Below are 21,118 nucleotides of genomic sequence, written 5' to 3' on the forward strand. Positions count from 1 at the left end.
CTTTTTAGTGGGAGAGTGCGAACAATTTACAGCTGTAATCCTGTGTTTAAGACCATTGCAAGATCGTAAGTTCTTGAACTCGTAATGCCCTGAAGCTACTTCTTTAAAAACCAGGGGCCTAGCATGACATCATCATATTATGTCCTCAAGGCATTGTAGGTCATTTTGAAAGATCACATCTCTGGTTAGGCAATGTAGATATTTTTTCTGCTGTCATCATGAGTGGCCAGCATGAAGTCCCCAGCTGCTGAGAATCACAGGCACCAGCATACTCTTACAACTCTCCAATTTCATGCCTTTGCAACATTCACATAATAACTCTGCCATGACCTCTAGTTTGAGAACCACTGTGTTAAAGTGTTACATGTATTTTAATTTTCACATGACTAGATGCACTCTCCTTCCAAAATGCATAATACAAGCCAAAAGAATGAACCTTGTAAGTAGGGTACAATGTGCTGTTTTGACTAAATACTCAATTCTGTACTACCAACTGGGGATGATTTTGTTAGCCAAGAATATATGTTAGAACAGAATATTCCAGTCTAGTTTTAGTGATCAGTAATAAATCACCATTTGAGAACAATTTGAGAGGCAGGGAATATCTTCTGATTGTAGACAAATATGATGGATTGTAATTTTAGATTTGAGAGAGAAGATAATTCACAAACTGACATTTCAAATTTAAGTAACAGAGTGCAGAATAAAGTATTACAGTTACAGAGAAAGTGCAGTGCAGGTAGACAATAAGGTGCAAGGTCAGAACGAGGTAGATTGTGAGGTCAAGAGTCCATCTTATCCTACTAGGGAAACATTCAATAGTCTTATAACAGCAGGATAGAAGCTGTCCTTGAGCCTGTTGGTATGTGCTTTCAGGCTTTTGTATCTCCTGCCTGATGGGAGGGGGAAGAAGAGAGAATGTCTGGGTGGGTAGGGTCTTTGATTATGCTGGCTGCTTTACCGAGGCAGCGAGGAGTGTAGACAGAGTCCATGGAGGGAGGCTGGTTTCCATGATGTGCTGAGCTGTGTCCACTACACTTTGCAGTTTCTTGCAGTCATGGGCAGAGCAGTTGCCATACCAAACTGTGATGCATCCAGATTGGGTTTGTGGAAATGGCGTTCTGTGTCAATAACTGGGAAGAACATGGTCATCAGGTGCAATATGCTCTCAGGGCTGCTGTACTTGGCACAGGTGTGGCCTGTTCCTCGCTCCTCTGCTTCGGCAATCACCCGAGATGTCTTCCAGTTTATCTGGGAGTCCAAGATGGAGTGAGTCTGACGGGTCATGCTGCACAAGTTCCCTGAGAATGGGGGCAAAAAGTATACCCAACATTGCCCTTATTCTGCTGACCACCTTTGTGTGTGGCTGTATCGGTCGGTGTGTGGACCCAAAGTACAGCATGTGGGCATCAAGTGTCATGACGTGCTGAGGTTCTACCTGTCCCTGGTGTTGTGGAAGATAGGACTAGTCCCTCTACCACGCAACGTCCCAGTCAGCTGGACGTTGCCAGACTACCTGTCCTTTGTGGAAGTGTTCTTTCAAAGTAAACACCTTTGATCACAAGTCCATCAGACAGTGGTCAGCACGGAATGTACTGCAGACCCTGTGGGACAGGGACACTATGGATTCTGTGGGTTTTATCCCTGAGCAAACAATCCAAACCATATGGCAGAACGCCTCATCGCCAGATCTGGCCAACAAGCACCAAGTCCTCGCTTGGCTGGCGGTGAGAGGCGCCCTCCCAGTCGGAGCTTTCCTCTACAGAGAGCATATCTGCTGCCTTCGGGACGGCTGCGGCGGGAAAGAAACAGTCACCCACCTCTTTGCAGACTGTGGATTTGCTAAGAGGGTGTGCAGATGGATGCAAGGGTCCGTGTCCCAGTTCATCCCCAGCAGCTGCGTGACAGAGGACTCTCTGATCTACGGGCTGTTCTCAGGGACACACACTGAGACATCAAGTGCTGCTGGAAGGTCATCAATTTGGTGAAGGACACCCTTTGGTCTGCCTGAAACCTGTTGGTCTTCCAGCACGGTGAGATGTCTGTAAGGGAATGCTGCAGACTGGTACAGTGCAGGCTGCAGAATACATGCTGAGGGACACAGTGGAGCTGGGTACAACCAATGCTAAGGCTCTGTGGGGAAGGACCACAGTGTAGGCTCTTTCCGCTACCACACATGGAGGGGCAGAGGTGGGTGGGGAAGCACCTCGAACAATGAAGGGGGTATCACCTCAGGGAGCCATGTGAGGGGCAATGGTGCTATGTTTGTCTGTGTTTTTTTCTTTAATGTTTACACTACTGAATGTAACAACCATGAATGTTAAGGTTTTGCATTTTTTCTTCTTTTGTATGTATTTTTTATTTTGCATAATGTTTAGTTTTGAAACAAAAACAACAAAGGAAAAAAGACCTGGAAGACCTGGAGTGGATTCAGCTGGGCTATAAGGAAAGTTACACACACAAAATGCTGTAGGAACTCAGCAGGTCAGGCAGCATCTATGGAGGTAAATGAACAATCAACGTTTTGGGCCAAGACCCTTCATCAAGACTGGAAAGGAAGAGGGCAAAAGCCAAGGGAAAATTGTTGTTCCCGTACAGGTCTGAAGGTCCCGAAGAGGAGTGGGCTGCATAGTACAAAACCAGCATATAATTCCAAAAAGTAACCACTTGCCATATTCAGGTTAACAAAAGATGCAAGTGATTTTATCAAGCTAAAAGAAGTAAACTTACACAACTGCAAAAGAAGTGGAATTCTGGTGGACTGGGACAACAATAAAAACATGCTTGGCATACAAAGAAAAGGTGCCAAAAGGAAATATGAAAAGAACTAGATGGAAGGGATAACAAAGCTCTCAGCTCAAGCTATTATAAATATATTTTAAAAAAGAGTGGTAAAGACTAACTTGAGATGATTAATGCCATATGCAGCTGGAATGATAAAGGATATTAAAGAAATGGCAAATTTGTGCAATAGGTATTTCATAACTCTTTTCACATTGGAGATAGAGGACAAAATACCAATGGTCAAGGGAACAAGTGCAGCAACTTGGTGGATATCTTGTACGTTTCAAAACAGAAATGGCAAAAATATGGAACTTAAGATAAATAGATTTCTAGTGCTTGATGGTTTCCACCAAAAATACAAATATTACCATAAATAGATTAAGATCATTTTAGTTTTTTGAAGCTCTAGAGAATTGGCCTTGGATTGGAAAATTGACTATGACATTCATTATTTAAGGAGCGAAGAAGAGAGCAAAAAGTCAAGTAACTATAGGCACATCAGTTGTGGAGATGTTCATGCAATCTACTATCAGACACAGAGTGATGAGTAACATATCCAAAACCCATGATCTCTATTACCAAGAATAATGAAGATACAGGAGAACACCAACAGCCCAAGTTCCCTCACGCCACCTATTACATAATGTGGTGACTTAAACCAATATGTTGTCATTCCTTCACTTTTACTGGACCCAAATCTCTATAAAACCAGTAAGAAACATTTTCATAATTCAAAACAGTGACTGTTCTAGAAGACCCAATACTATCTTCTCAAGGAAATGAGAGATATACAATAACAAATCCCACCCTTATTGATGACATCCACAATCCAAAAATAAGGAAAGTGTACTGCCTGTCTCACTATTTTTCTTTCAATCATTTACAATGATATTGGTATATAGCTGCTATATTTAACAAACAAACTTAGAGAGGAAAGTGAAATTTCTACTGCATGCTTCCTCCCACAGAGGTTCACCAGCTTTGCCAAGTTGTACAAGGAAACGTTTTTAGCAATACATAGAGATTTGTTGGTTACATGCTACAATTGGGCCACATAAATTAATCTCTTCTTTACTAATGAAAAGGGTAAAATCAAACACCCAGAATAAGTATCCAGTGTCTATGTACTTTGGTACAAAATTCTCTCAATGCTTGAGTTGACAGACTATCCTTTCAGATGTGATCTTACTCTAGTTCCTTTATCATGAGACCTTGCCCTCTGTCATAGCTTTTATGATCTTAGGTGTATGTGTCAAGTCATCAACACCTTCTGTAATATCTGCCAATGGCCTGATGAGGTCTTCAGCCCATGCCATTGTGGTGGCAGGAACTTGGCATGTCTGTAATTGTGGTCTTTCTGTACTTTGTTCCACTTTTGGCTTCCCTAATCCATGAACATCTGCAGTTCATCTGTGTATTACGAGGCTGAAGTGGTTGCTTGTAACAAAGTAATCTGCATGATCTTGCCATAATTTACCTTTACCAGTACCATCTGATGATCAGTACTAATTTCATGTAAATGAGTGACATCTTTCTGATCCACTACGACGAATTCCAATCTACAACCTCTTCACCTTTGGCAAGCAGGCTTTACTGTGGAACTCTTGTACATTGATGGTAGGTGACATGCTGGTTTTACATAGTGTTGGCGGCACAGTGGTATAGTTAGTAGGGCCACTGCCTCACTGCACCAGAGACCTGGATTCAATCTTGACTCTGGGTTCTGTCTGTGCGGAGTTTGCTCATTCTCTCTGTGACAGCACGGGTTTCCTTTGAGTGCTTTAGTTTCCTCCCACATCCCAAAGACATGTGAGTCGGTAGGTTAATTCATCACTGTAAGTTGACCCCAGTGTATAAGTGAGTGGTAGAACCTGGGGGCAGCTGATGAGAATGTGGAGACAACATATATGAAAGAAAGTACTAATGTAGGATTAGTGTATATGTAAACTAGTCGATGATGAGGACAGGCTTGGTGTTTCCATGCTGTTTCTCTCCATGACTTTGAAATTGATGGCATACTTTGGGAAGATATTACATAGGTCTTCAGGGTCAAGTTGAAATGTCACTGTTTCCCTTGCAGTGACATCTTGGCATCGATACATTTAGTGGGTGTTTCTTCCACCAAACTGACCTTTTTTGGCACCAGATGCATTGTGTTCAACTGATACACAACTGATACTCTGAGCCTGACCCTGGAAATCCAGTGACTTGGCTGTCTTTATTCATTCCATCATGCACTATCTCACTGTACTTCACCACATGTCGATGTGTTATCTGAAATGGGAGGGATCACAGCTGGTGTCCACTTTTCTGCTTCAAGCATGGTACCTAAATATTATAGTATAATCAACAAGGACTTTGGGTCTTCCTATGTTTGTCTCATACATCATGAAGATACCAGAGAATAGATTAAACTAACAGAGTGTTTTGTTAAACTAAAAAACTTGCACTGAGACAAGCAGTATTTCCATCTTTTGCATATTCTCACTCAGGCAGACGCTGAAACCTTAATAGCAACATACAGGGAACATATGCTGAAATTTATAAAGGAGTACATACCAATATCACATAACCTACTTGTGTTGCACCACCCAACTACAGAAATTTAAAAAGGAAGTCATGCATTAGCACTCCTCATTAAAAACCTGATTAGTCAGAATGTAAACTCTCTTTCCATTCCCTGTTCACTGCCAATCAGCTCGATTCTCAATAGTTCCAAAATATTCATTTTGAATCCTTTCAGCCTGGTGACTGCCCTGCTCTTGTCAAAATTGACATAATAATAAGCACTAATGGCATTCCAGAAGATTACTATCAACACTTGATCTGTTCTATATGTCCAGAAATGGTTGAACATATCATTCTCTCCCTGCCTCCCACTTGGAAGGTATTTCTCTTCCAAGTGATAACTTTTATGGGTCCACTTACCCACTGCAAAACAGCCAGTATGAATGCAGTAATGAGTATTCTGAATGCCTCTGTTTGGTCACTCCAGTGCACTGAATACTATACATACCCTTTTCCTTTTCTTAATTTGCACACTAACCCTCTGCAGCAATTGTTTCTACAAATATAATGACGTTATGTAGCTTCACTTTTCCACAATTTCCTTGTAGTTTACAATCAACTTTGTCTTATGAAAGTCCAATCTAATATCAGGCTGCAGATGAGCCAGAACTTTCTTCCACCACAAAACCCATATCCTTGATCAATGGTCCACGACACTATCCAGGAAGGAAGCAGATAATATGAAGTCTCACTGTTTTATATGATCTGTAGCCAAGTTTCAGTTCCCAGGTCACATTCATTAACTATTCCACATCAGTAATATTGCCTTCTTTAGCTCTATCTCATAAATGTTCATTATCAACTATTTAATTATTTCAAGACTCAACCTATCAAACACCTTTTAGAAGATCCAATCTTCTGGCATTCCCTCCAGCAATCCTGACTTCAAGTGAAAAAGAAAATTAGGTCTGGTGTTAAATGATCACTCGGATTCTTCTTTCATGCAAGAATAAAAGTAAAAAAAATCCTCCAATCATGACTGAAACCACTGTACTTGGAAGTTATCCCTAATATTATTATAACAGTATCCATTAATTTCAGACTGTGCTCAAATTGGTCATTATAATGCACTTCCATTGAGTTGAAAGAAAGGATCCAGAGCTTTCATTGCACATAAAATGTATACTGTGTATGCAGGAGAAATCAAAGTTGCAATTTGCCAGCCAAATCTTTCAGCACATGGTCAGAACAGACTCTTAAGTGATCTCAGTGATCTTAACCATGATTAAGAAACTTTGTACAAAAGCCAAAACTTGAAAGTCCCCCAGTAAAAAGATTAGGGCTACAGAGTTGCTAAGTTTTTTTTCTTCAATCCTTCACCTCCAAACATAACATGTAATCTGTCTTTCGGAGACACACAGCAACAACACCCTATGAATAAGCTGCCTTCGCGTAGATGGTTACAACCTTGTGAGTTACCATCTGCTCTGCTGGCTATGTTTGGATAAATTGCACTGACGCAGAACTGCATCTGGTTTGGGGACCTGTAATAATGTGAATGGCAGCTATTGCAGAGTGGTAAATGTGCATTGGTCCCTCAGCCAAACCAGCAAAGGCCATTCATTCTTTCTCATCTCCCAAACTCTATCAGAGAAGTTAATGAGCCCGTAAACTGATAAAACCTAAGGACTTAATGAGCTATGTCCTAGAATTTTGAAAGACACAACAATGGATTCCCCCACCAGTGAAAACGTCTTCACTGCATTTTACCTTGTCACAATGTATTGTATTGCCAGTGATATCTAAGAATGAATAAATAAAAATAAAATCACTTCCTTGGATGAAGTTCACTGTTTCTGTGGAGGACACAGGATACTGCAAGCTGTTTGGGTATTCTTGAATATTGAGCAGGAAAACACCCCTTCTCTTCAGATGATATGTGAGAACTTCTAGAAGTTGATTCAGTTTGTTTATGGGTGAGCAAGAGTAACGTCTTGATACACCTTTGCCCCCCTCCTTCCTTCTCCTGTTGCCTGTTCCACAACCTCAAAGCAGAGGTGTGTACCTGTCTGCATAGGTAGAGGTACTGTGTCGAACAAATGCCGAGCACGTGGAAGTGGGGGGTGGGGGGGGGGGCATTCACTTTTATCAAGGTAATTTAGAGGTGAGGTTTTATTACAATGACCAATCCATTTTGCCAGCTCATCTGACACCCTCCGTTCCTCAGTGTGCAGTGCAATATCCAGGGTAATCTGAAAATGGGTGAGAATATTGAGAAACTGAATTCTAAGGAAGAGAAAATAAAATGCGGTTTTTGGGGTCTCAGTAATATTTTGTGCTCGATTTTACGTCATGAAGGATACAACCTTTGGGGAAATTACAATTCCAGCTGCTGTCTGTAAGGAGTTTGTACATTCTCCCCGTGCGTTTCCTCCAGGTGCTCTGGTTTCCTCCCACGTTCCAAAGACGTACAGGTTAGGAAGTTGTGGGCATGCTATGTTGGCACTGGAAGCGTGGCGACACTTGCAGGCTGCCCCCAAAACACTCTACGCAAAAGATGCATTTCACTGTGTGTTTTGATGCGCATGTGACCAATAAAGATATCTTATCTTATCTTATCTGGATATGGTGAATCTCTGGCCATCACCTTCCAAAATTTTATAGATTCTGGAATGATTCTGCAGATTGGAGGGTAGAAAATGTGACCCCCACTATATAAGAAATCGGGAAGAGAGAAAGCAGGTAAATAGTGACCTGTTAGTCTTGCATCAGTAGTTTGAAAAATACTGGAATTCATAATAAAGGATGTAAAAATAATATGATTGACAAGAATTTATGAAATGGAAATTATACTTGACCAATGTACTGGAGGATGTATCTAGTATAGGAGGTGAGGGAGAATTGGTGGATGTGATATATTTGGATTTTCAGAAGGCTTTGAATAACATCCTGCATAGGAGCTTTCTGAACAAAATTAGAGGATGTGGAATTGCAAGTAATATATTAGTGTGAGTTGAGAGCTTATTAACAGATAGAAAATAAGGAGCAGTAATAAATGGTTCTTCTCAGGTTGGCAGGCTGCCGCCATTGGGGTGTCATAGGGATCAGTATTTGGGCCCCAATTATTAACAATTATGATCTGGCTGAGGGGACCAAGTAGAACATTTCTGAGTTTGTCAATGACAAGAAACTAAGTGGGAATGTGAGTTATGATGAGGATGTAAAGAGGCTTCAAAAGGTCCTAGACAAGCAATGAATGGACAACAACATGGAATATAATGCAGAAAAATGTATGGTTATTTGATGGTAGGAAAAACAGAAGTACTGAGTAATTTTCATGTGATGAGATATTGGGAAATATTGATGTTCAAAGGAACCCAGGTGCTCTTGTACATAAATCATTGCAGGCTAACATGCAGATACAGCAGGCACTGCCAACGCTATGTTGGCCTGTAATGCATGTGGATTTGAGTACAAGATTTAAGATGCCTTACCAGTATTATATAGATGTTGAAGAGATCACACTTGGACATTGAGTACAAATTAGCTTCAGAAGCAAATGATTGCTATAGTGGGAGTGCAGCAAAGATTCATCAGACTGGTTCCTTGGGTGGAACTGTCATATAGGAGAGATTGAATAAGCTAGACCTCTATTCTCTTGAGTACGGAAAAATGAGAGGACTCCTCACTGAGACATACAAAATATTTAGAAGGTTCTACAGGGCAGGGGATACTTCCCTTGGCTGACGAGCTTAGAGCCACAAGGTCACAGTCTCAAAAATATAGGCTATTTAGAGGAGTGAACTGTGGAGAAATTTATTCAGTTAGATTGTGGTGAGTCTTTGGGATTCTCTACCCTGGAAGACGATGGAGGTTCAGTCATTGATTGTTTTCAAGACACAGAGTAATAGACTTCTGGATGTCAGAAGAATTAAGGGATGTGGGGATAAGAAAGGAAAATAGTGTTTGAGGTAGAAGATCAGCCATGACCTTCTCAAATAATGGAGCTGGATTGAAGGAACAATTATCTACCTTGTTTATATTTCTTATATTCTTACATTTCCTCTTTCAGCACACAAAATAGCTCATTACTCTTTATTCCTCTGGTTTAACGTTGATAATCAGTTCATGAGGTGATTACCCATTTCAATCAACTTGTCGTAGGCATTCAGAAGAGCGGGAGAAGGTTATTCAAGCATTCTGCCATTCAATTAGATCTTGTGTGGTCTGTACCTCATTTTATTAGCTCTGATCAGTAAACTTAAAATGTTTAACCAATAAAAATCTGTTGATCTGAGTCCTGAAACTTCCAGTCGAACCTAACATACTGACCATCTAGGAAGATAATTAAAATTTTCTGTCACACTTTATTTGAAAGAGCTCTTGCCTAATTTCATTCATAAATGTGTTGTCCTTATTGTAAAGTTGCATGTCTTTACTGTAATTCCAACCAGAATGAATAGTGTGCCTGAATCAGTCCTGCTGAATTCTGTAAACAATATAACTACCATAATTAGATAATTCTAACAACCTCCGAAACTCATTGGAAAACATGCTAAAATAATACAACCTGACCCTATAATTTTGTGTTTTTTTGACATAGGTATCATTTTAATGATTTTGTACTGTAGCTGTTTTCGAGCCAATGTATCAGATCTTGAAGGGGGATAGGGCACAGTGAACAAAAGTGAACTCAAAATAAGATCTGATCAAGATTCTATGCAATTGAGACATAACTCCCTATGCTTTGGATTCTATTACCTCTGAAGAAAGGACAACATTCCATTGGACTTTTAGGTTACTTTTTGTATAAACACATGAGTTTTTAGTGATCTGTGTACAAGATACACTTATCTTATGTACTGAGATAGGTGCACCTTTGCTGCTTCCTCACAACTCCCAGTATTTATGAGAAAGTTCCGATTTGTTTTTACTTTTGATCCAAGTTGTTGACCACTTAATTCCTCATAATAAATTCCATCTATTATTTTCAACCACTTAGTTAATCTGTCCAGAACCTTTTGTAACTTCCTACTTTCAGCTATATTTAGAATAGTCTCATCTTTAAAATGGATTGTATAACCCTCTACACCTTCTTCCAAGTCATTGATTTAGTAGTGGAAAGCTGAGGGACAGGTGAAGATATACGAGTAACACCAATTATAAAGTTTATCTCCAATTTTACATGTTCCTGGTTTTGCTAATTTCTTATACAGCAGCTTTGTAGATTTCTTATGGAAATCTATATAGACAAAATTTATTTAATATTTAGTGCTCTCCTCTACATCATTTAGAATACATCATTAAGTTCAAGTGAAAATAAAACAAAAGCAAAATGTCAAAATATCAGAGTATAAGTTGTTAAGCACAGAATATATTATTTTTCTGAAATAAGCAATCTTAGAACAGAGATGAGGTGTTCACACTCTATTATGTCTTAAACAAATTAAAGAATTTTGGGTCTCCTCAAAACAGCACTGAGAGTTGTCCAATATGACCTGAATGAGTATGTCAATCTGATGGTGATTGCTCAGGCTATGAAATGATGTTTCAAACTCCTCGATGGAAAACATCACCATGGGCGAGATGAATTTGAATATTTTCTGCTAAATGTTATCTTTAATATATTTAACATACTAAGTATATTAAACAGAGGGCTTTTTGCATTGTTTGCAGATTAATCAGAATTATTGTTTCTACACCTTCTGTCGTTTTTAAATTAGACCGAGATCATCATGTTCTCTGCATGTCCAGTCAAGATCTGTTATGGCACTCTAGGTATGAAATTTCAGACAACAGGTGAAAGTAGGAGGAGAGGGGGTCAAAAGTCTTAGATCTGACCAGGCCTTAACTTTTGGGAAGTGACAGTGAACAGCTAAATGGCTGAGAGGGAGGTGGGGGAGGGGCAGTGAAATCTGTGGGCGTGTTGTCAGTTGCACTACTCAAATAAGTGACCAGGAGTGTGGGCGCATGAGTGGATGGTGCTGGATTAGGGTCCGCAATTGGGAGGAGAGGTTCAAAGACATAAAAGGGACACTGACAGCATTGATATGAAGTTGGCTAAGTAACGGATAACAGAGAGTCTTGGTGAATGGTTATTTTTGCAGACTGAAGGTAGGGATTAGTGCAGCTGTTCAGGGATTGATGTTGGGGCCATTACTTCTTTTGACTGACAATAATGACCTAGATTTGGGAGTGCGAGCCACAATTTCTAAATTTGTGGATGACACAAAACATAGCAGGATTGTGAATTGCAAAAAAGGGTAGTGATAGTTCTCAGCAGGATTTAAACAGAGTGGACAGACTCATGGCAGATGAATACATCAATTGGATTAATGTGGAGAAATGTAAGATGTTGCATTTTGGCAGGAAGAACGAGGAGAGCCAATGAAAAATAAAGGGTATTATCATTATTCCTGACAGATTCCACTATTCACCTACATACTAGGGACAATTTACAATGGGCAATTAATCTACTAACACACACGTCATTGGGATGTGGGAGGCAACTGGAGCACCCAAAGGAAACCCATGCAGTCACAGGGAGAATGTGCAAACTCCATGTGGATATCACCTGAGGTCAGGACTGAACCCAGGCCTCTGCCGCTGCAAGGTAGCGGCTCTACTAGCTGCACCACTGTCCTGCCCTTCTTTTTTTTTACCTGTGCCTCCCCACCTTATCAGCAATTGAAATAACTTTTCTTTTCTCTTTTTCAGTTCAAAGGGGCATGTACCTGAAACATTACCTCTGCTTCTCTTTCCACAGATGCTGCCTGACTTGTTGAGAGTTTTCTGCATTTTTTGTTTTTATCTCAAATTTGCAGCATCTGTAGTTTTGCTTTGATCTATATTTTCTCTCTGTGCTGCTATAGATATTGCCTAGGCTTCCATCTTGATGACAAGCCTAAATGTGTCACCTCATCAAACATCTTTTGGAAGTCCACATAAACCACAACAACTATTTATTTTCCGATCAGCCAATTGATTTATCTATTACTTCAGAAAAAAAATTCTGTTGTTACTTTGACATGATTTGCCTTTTACAAGTTCATGTTGGCTTTCTTTAATCAATCCGAGTGACTGATAATTCTGTCCCTAATTATTGCTTCAAGACATTTCCCCCACCACTGAGGTTAAACTGACTGTTACTGGGTTTATTCCTTCCACTATTTTTTGAACAAGGTGTAACATTTGCAGTTTTCTTGTCCTCAGGAGCCACTCCTGAACCTATTGTTGACTTGATGATTATAGGCAGGACTTCTGTTGTTTCCTCTCTTACTTCTCTCAACAAACCAGGATGTATACCACATTGGCCAAATGATTTATCCACTTTACATGCAGCTAGTCTTTCTAGTAACCCATTCTTATCAATGTTGAGCCCCTCCAGAATCTCAAATGCATCTTCTTTTGCTGAAACTTTGTAGATACTGGTGTAAAATATTCATTTGGTAACGTAGCAATGCCTTTTGCCTCTTTATTCTTCAGACCCACTTGCCTTGTATCTCTTTTCACATTCATGAGCCTATGGAATATTTTTGGATTCTCTTTAGTTTTCAAGAGTTCTTCTCATACCTTCTCATGGCCTCTCTTATTTCCTTTTTCACTTCCTCAGTGCTGAGGTTAGTTCTCACGTGTTAACAACTTGTCATCTGGCATATGGCTTTCTTTATGCTTTACTTTATTTTCCATCATTTTGGTCATCTGGGGAGGTCTGTCCTTAACTTCCTAGCCTTCTCCCTCTTGCAATATACCTACCTGACTGAAGCTAATATATCTCTACCTTAAAGAACAATGTGATGCAAAGGATATGGCTGAGAGTTCCGGCTGACTTCGAGATTGGATCTTGGGAAAATAACAATAAAAGCATTCAGATAATTAAAAATTGGGATGATAAAACCATGGATAAAGATTTCAGAATTGTTGGTAGTGAGTAGGGTTGTGATTGGGAATATTCTCTAAACAGAGTTAAGTGGGGTTAACACTATGTCTCTCAGTGAAATTCTAAATAGGTTACAAGTTAGGACTTATACAATTTATTTATTTAGATTACTATTTATAAATATTGAGAGCAAAATAGACTTTGATCTCATGCACTAGATGTACAATGTTGGCAGATGTGCATTGGGTTCTGTTTCCAAATTTGGCTCCATTGAAGTCAACGGAGCTGAATTTTACAAATGAGATACAATGCATGGATACTTCTCCATGTCCACAAGACCAAGGACCAATTTCTATTGTTGTACAACTAAAGGTGGAAAATGTATTGAATTTGGATTGGTTTGGTTGCTATGTGTTTTATAAATATCTTTGTAAAGGTTACATGTGTTCAATATTTTGTAAATGTGATCTGGAAAAGTCTGCAATGTTACTTGAAATACTAGAGGATATTGTTACAAATGCATTTTTGATTTTACTGTTCAGAGCAACCAAAGAAATTATTTTACCATTGCTGGTAACATATTGCTGTTCAACCTTTATATTTTGTAATTAGTGCCAATGTATCTCAGAAGATAAAATCTCACTCATGAACATTTTATAAGATAAGATAAGATATCTCTATTAGTCACATGTACATCGAAACACACAGTGAAAAGCATCTTTTACGAAGAGTGTTCTGGGGGCAGCCCGCAAGTGTCGCCACGCTTCCGGTGGCAATATAGCATGCCCACAACTTCCTAACTTGTACATCTTTGGAATGGAGGAGAAAACCGGAGCACCCAGAGGAAACCCATGCAGACATGGGGAGAACATACAAACTCCTTTGAGGCAGTGGCCAGAATTGAACCCGGGTCACTGGCACTGTAATAGTGTTACACTAACCACTACACTACCATCCCTGCCCTTATCTCCTGGCTCACTAAATATCTCCTTATAACGACCTCAATTCCATAAAAGCCTTCTAGACACGTTAGCTAACTTAAATTGAATGTAAACAACTCAATAAAAACTAGAGATTTATGGCTGTATAACAGTCTCACAAGCCAAGAACAGATTAGTTTTAACATGCAGCTTGTCCAAGTTAAAAGCTGTTTCTTTCTTCCCTGAAATTCTTAATATTTTAATATAAAGATGTTGGGTGTTAAATGAATAAACAAAAATCATGAGTTAAATTTCAATTTTAATCGCAGTGTTAAATGGCAAAGGACAGATCATGCTCCCTATTCTTCTTTTCCCTTCCCCACTGATCTCTCCATGTCTCTCCCTCCCCATTCCTTCTCCCTCTCTCTCCCTTACTGCTGATCCCCCCCCCCCTCTCTCTACCCCACCTCTCTCTTCCTCCACCCTACCACCAAACAGGTTGCTGAGGTAGACGAATTTGGGGACGGGAGGGTGGGGCAGGGAGTGTTAACGGCAGAAGCTGGGGTTCTGGCAGCAGGATTCAGGAGCCTAGCAGCTGAGATCAGGGATCTAGGAGATACGGAACTGGCAGTGGAGATCCAGGGTCCATTAACGGGAGTTTGGCATAGGGATTTGGGAGTCTGGCAGCAGTCTGTGCAGAGGGAGATAGGGTGGGGTGCTGCCATCTGAAGCAACATGTGAAGTTGTGTGTGGCCCTCATAAGGAATTGGGCCAGACACCTGACCCTACAAACCTGCTCACCATCCAGCCATGCGGGCAATGTGCTGTAAAATGTCTGTCTCACTGATAATCAGAAACATTTGAAAATAGACATAATAAACAATAAAAATCATGTTGAAAAATATTAATTTTAAAATCTGTAGTTAAAACTATAAATGTACTGAAAAATAAAGAAAAATGAACTAAAACTGAGCTAATTATACCATTTCAATGACGATGGGAAATCCTATTCAAATGAATGGGGTTCACAGTTGACGTGCCAACCATGGCTGGCATTCTGAGGGGTCCTTCCACTCAATAAGTTACCTCTGGACTCAGTGGTTAGTCCAAGATGGAACAAGAGATCAGAAGAGCTGACATCTAAAGTCTAATCTGTTTTATGCTTCTAAGAGTATGTAAACATGGAAGATCAGAACATGTTGACTGCGCAGTGCACCCAGCGTGCAGTTCTATACGGAGATACCGGCAAGCTACCAACATGATCCAGCCATTAATTGTGATTGATTGACATCCCTAAATATTTACCAAATCACATTCAGGGTTAAATTACACAACCAGCAAATTCATCTGAAGTAGAGCTGGATAATCCGTTTTTATAATATCACGGAAGAAATGTGTATATCCTTTTCTCCAACATTTAATATAATTAAAAGTATGCACCCCATCAGGCAAATCCACTCTCGAAGACAATTTCAATGAAAAAGACCTTGGAGTTGTTAAGTTGGGAAATCAAGATGTGAACGCTACCATCCCTTGGCACTGTGCCAACCAAAGAAAGATTAAAAAAAAATTGGGTAGGCACAGAACTGTAGGTAAAAAAACCACATGCAATCATCCATTACTGCTGGTAAAATATAACTGGCTGCTGTCATGAACCACAGTGGGTCGCAGGTTAAGAGAAAAGCAAATATGAAATGAGTAGAAACAATACTATTCTGTCCTTAGGCTAATCTACTGAATTTTAACATCAACAGTGATTTGGGGGCATTAGGAGTTCAACTGTGTGATTGCATGTGCCATGAGCTCATCAAAGAAACATGTTGTGCAGACCTGTCTTCCTCTGTTGCAGGTTTGATTAAACCACAGTTACGTAGAAAAAAAATCGGTAAATATATTATGTGCTGAACAGCGTTCATCATACGAACAATATTGATTTCTTCTGACACAAAAACAAGCATAGAAAATGTGTGTGTTCATTAACATCATCAGTTCACAAATAAGCCAGTATAATTATTTAAATATGAAATAGCTTTTATGTACAGAATTGATGTACTCTGTGCATGAAGCCAGCAGAGCAATTCTGGCCATTAGTCAAAGTGATGGCACAAAGTACTTGCTGTTCCACTGAGAACAGACATGTGTGTGAGTATATAAGCAAGTTATTTCACCTCAGGCATGAAGTAGTTCTCACACACACCCATTGTGTCAAGGGGAGTGCACTTGGCAATGTGTTCTTTTGATCTATCATGAAAAATCACAACAGTTTTAGATAATTAATAGTTGAAAATGGGTTGGTAAATGTCAGGTCATCAAATCATTGTCAGAATTTTATAATTGCTGCATTGAAATACGTGTTACCGTTTATAGAAACAAACCAAGAAATGCACTGTGTCATAACAATTAAGAGTGTAGTTCATCAATGAAATGAATATTATACAGATGCAGTTTTAGTTTGAATATGTCAGCTACCTCTCAGTTGCTTGTGCTCTCATGTCTGAGTCAGTGAGTGAGTTTACAATCACACCAGGGACTTGAGCACAATAACCTAGGTGGATTCTGGTTAGAGAGAGAACAGGACTGTCAGACCCATATTTCAGATTAGACATTAAGTATGTGTCCTTTCAGGTGGACTTAAAATATCTTATGGCACGATTTTGAAGAAGAGCAGGGGAGTTATTTCCAGTGTCCTGGCCATTACCATAACCAACATCAGTGCAACTGATTATATGATAATTATCATATCTGGGGTGCAATTTGACATTGTACCCTGCCTTACAACAATGGCGACTTGAGAAGGTTCATTGGCTTAAAGATGTCTATGACATTCTGAAAGGAACTTAAAAGCCACTACATACATGTTTCAGAATCACATTAAAACAGCCTTTATACTACCTCACACCACTTACCCTGCCAAAATAGGTCTTCTCCGTGGCAGAATCAAAGACAAATGAAAACATAGGGTGACAATTGTGACTTTAGGGTTGTAAAGCCAATTGTTGAATAGTATAAGTGATGAAACAGTATACAAAAACCACCTGACAGAAACTAAACCAGGTATCTGAGTTAAAGCAGCTAAAATGGCAATCTATCCATTAAGCAAAGCTTTCTAAGTATGGACAGTGACACAGGTCTTCCTGTATGTTTTTGAATGGAACCACCAGCATTTACCTATTTAAATAGAACTATTCCAGGACTTCTGCAATGGACTGTTAAAAATGCAAGTCCCAATGAACACCTAGTTTTAGAATGCTGAATCTGGTGGTTCACTTTGCTGCTGGACTCCATATGGGGTGCAGTGGCAGAGCTTTGTCTTGCTAAGATTCGCTAACATTTAACCTGGGGAATCACTTCTCAGATCCTGCATCAGTAAAAACTTACAGCAGGATCTAAGCACCCATTTATATCCCTGGTGATGGCAACACTACAGTTAAAAAACAAAGGGGAAAGTAAGTTTTTTTTTAAAATTAGATTTGTTTAATTTAATGTTTTAATTACTTTACATTTTCATCTGTCTTTGGTTACTTCTGTAACAAGCTCTTTAGTTATATACTATATATTTTGTGGTTTTGAAATATCTCTGAATCTTAGAGACTCTTAAAAATTATGAAATGACTCACAGTTTTGACTGCTGACAACACTGGAAGACAGAGCTTTGCTCACTGTACAAGATATCAGAGGCATTTTAAAGGCAGGCTTCCTTTACTGTTGGAAGCCCTGCTGCTGCTGCTGAGGCCATGTAGCTGGAATATAGGAACCTTCAGACCAGTAAGACACATCTCTATACATCTAGATCAAGTGAGCATGAGCACGGGGAAAATAGAGGCGGCAATTTCTGGTAGCTGGCTCTGGTCAGTGACATTTGACACACTAAAACTTAGTTATAATGATGCACTACTTTCTTTTATAAGCCATTGACATATGCAATTGTACATTGTTAGGTACATGGGTAGAAATATCATTTATTAATACTTAAATGGAATCAAACATTAGCAATTAAGATGTCCTAATTAACTGTACTGCCAAGGTTTACATTTTTTAGTTGACACCCAGAGGAATCCAGGGAGTGCCATGGTATATGAAGAAATCATCATACACAGGTGGAAATATATGAAGGGAAAACAGTAATCTATGTTTAAAGCTCCACAAGACATTCCTGTACACAATAAAATGCTTTTATTTTGCCAATCACTTCCTAATCCTACCAATCAACACTTGGAAAACTCATATAAATCTGCTGCTTTTTTTTACTCAAACTATTTTCTCTGAAGTGAATAAACAGTAATAAAGAGCCACAGTACACACTGTCTGGGCAATCTGAGTGCAGAGAATTCAAATTAAGGACTTGATTTATTGATCACATCTTTCAGTTTAATTAACTATACTCAACTGCCTTGTATATAACAAGGTAGATTTCTTTTACAGCTTATATAGATGACATGCACCGATAAAAATGACACTTTAGATTGCATAGAATGCTGAAATGGTTATCCTTTGGATCTGAAGACTGTACTTCTTGAACCAAATAAACATAAGGAAGAGTTTGTGTGCATTTGTGTAATATATAACCACTAGCTCTGATTCTTATTCTTGATCTGTTGATACTACAATGTGAAAAATTTGCAATAAAAAAGCAAATACTTGGAGCAGGCAAACAGACAAAGTAAAAGAATATATAGTAATGACAAAATGCCATGTTAAAACTGCCTGCATCAAATCAAATGGCTACATATTGATATACAAGAACCGCATCATATTCCTGTTGAGAATTCAATGGATCAAACATCAACTAAGGAGCAAATAATTATAAAAGTGTCCGAATTAATTGAACAACTGTCATTGGGATGCTCTGTAATGTGATGGTACATCATTTAAACAAGTGAATGTTCCAAAATCTCATTGATTCTGTTTCTGGGTAATTTAACATTAAGTAGAAATCTTTGAACACAATTTTCCCCTTTGCATGCCAGACTGCAGTATTTATAGATCTTTGGCAACTCAACAACAAATGACAATAAACTATTTATTTCTTTAAAAAAAAACCTCCTATTTACTTTAGATCTATTCCTTACAACTTGGTGAGATTAGAAAAAGACCAAATTATTAAAATATCAATGAATCAACTTGTCTGTCTGTGGCCCAGTTTGATACTCACACAATAGTCTTGCCAATGTGTTTGAAGGCTTTTTCCACAAATTCTCGAACACTGTGCACTTCACCAGTAGCTATAATATAATCCTCTGGTTCGTCCTGTTGTATCATCAACCACATTGCCTGATAAATGAAAATAAAGATTGGGGTGAATCATAGGTAGTGTCCTAAGCACAGAATTACTTTATGATTTCAGTTAAACCAACATGTTATTACTCAAGATCACTGTTCCACTTGCAAAAAGGCCTGAAGACATATACATTGTGATTATTGTAAAATGGTCTCTATTTTCACAAGTGTCAGTGATGCACGTACACAGAGATGCACAATATGTCAGAGATCATCAGAGAATCTTTGTGTTTTGGCAACTTACATACACATTGCTTCTAACTTGCCAGCTCTGACAGGTTTATACAATTCTCATTTTCATTTTGTTGGCATTAATCTTAGAGCATTAATCTGACATTTTAGGGCAGGTATTTTGTGCACTATGACTTGACTGAACTTGGGGAAACAGAAACAGAAACTGAGAGGACTTTTCAAAGCTGATACATAGCCAGATCACAGGTGTGCAAAACCCTTTTCATAACTTGTCTTCCAGTGAACAACATAGCAATCTGAGTTATATCATCTGCAAAGTAGACAACTAGGGCTTAAAACTTGCATCCTTACCTCACAATTGAAAATACACTCTCTGGAAAAAAAGGATAAAGTATAACTATTCTTCTTAATGGTCTACAAGTAGACCTTACCCCAAGAGAGAAATGAGCAACCAATAGTCAGATGCCAAGAATTGCATATTTTGCATTCTTTGTTGATTTCTGTATAAAAGCTATATTTGAGTTTTCTAATTCTGGCCAAAACTACTACTGCTTTTTATTGAAAACAAAATCTCCCCTTTCTCTTCATTTTCTGTGAAAGTGATCTGGGATAAATAGCTGCATAAAAATTAAAAAGACAAAATGAAACTTGGACATTTACATGGTCAAGATTACCGGAAGAAAATATCTGCTTACAGAAGAAGTTAGTGTTCATTTTTCTTAAATGTTCTTCTCCCTTGATGATTGCATGCTATTCAATGAAAAGTTGGACGTGAACCTCAGATATTTTTATTCAACTGACCATTTTTCAAAGCAATTGTGGGTACTTTAAAGGGCTGGGCTTCCCTGGTGTGCTGTTGGGGGCCCTGCTACTACTGAGGCCATTTTGTTGGAACCTAGAAACCTTCAGATCAATAATACACCTCTGTGCATTGGGTCAGTTGAGCATAAGCATGATGAAACTGTGGGTGGCAATTTGCACTTATTGTTATACTTGTATTAGTATCATGCATGAACATATAACGATTTTCTGAAGTAAACATGGTCAACGCTTTATCACTGCTCTCAAATCCCCTCCTGTTCTTATCTATATGTCGGAAACATCATCAATAAACATGGTACCAAATTCCACACCACCTCACTCCCACTCTCTTCCCTCTCACTGTCTCTAAATTGGCGTGTTCAATATTTAGCACATCCAATACAGGATGAGCAAAAATTTCCTTCCCAGTAACACTGGGCAGAGTTAAATGCCTTGAGTCTGCAAGGCCTAATCATTAGAGTACAATACTTTGGGCTTCGTGTGCCAATGACTTTTTAAACTATGTGAATATAAATAAAATGTCCCATTGCAAAGTATCTGACAAATACACATTTAGAGATGTCCATCAATTTGTAGCCAAATGATACTTGCATGTAATTCTGTATAATAGAAACATACAGAACTAGGGTCAAAGTTTGAGAGGAAGTTTTTAAACCAATAATTCACCTTCACCATTGCCAAATGTACTGTCACTGTCCTCTGTGAGAATGAGACATCTGATCACAAAATCTACCAC

The 21,118-nt window shown here is 39.0% G+C and overlaps 1 protein-coding gene across 1 annotated transcript in view; it reads right to left on the reverse strand.

The window, feature by feature from the left end:
* Positions 1-21,118, reverse strand: part of gmds (GDP-mannose 4,6-dehydratase) — a 490,748-nt gene that overhangs the window by 95,360 nt on the left and 374,270 nt on the right. Inside the window, exon 8 of the mRNA XM_052016962.1 lies at positions 19,244-19,362. Coding sequence (XP_051872922.1) covers positions 19,244-19,362 — 119 coding nt within the window. The remainder of the gene's footprint in view (positions 1-19,243; positions 19,363-21,118) is intronic.

The sequence above is a fragment of the Pristis pectinata genome, chromosome 5 (assembly GCF_009764475.1).
Source record: "Pristis pectinata isolate sPriPec2 chromosome 5, sPriPec2.1.pri, whole genome shotgun sequence".
NCBI lineage: Eukaryota > Metazoa > Chordata > Chondrichthyes > Rhinopristiformes > Pristidae > Pristis > Pristis pectinata.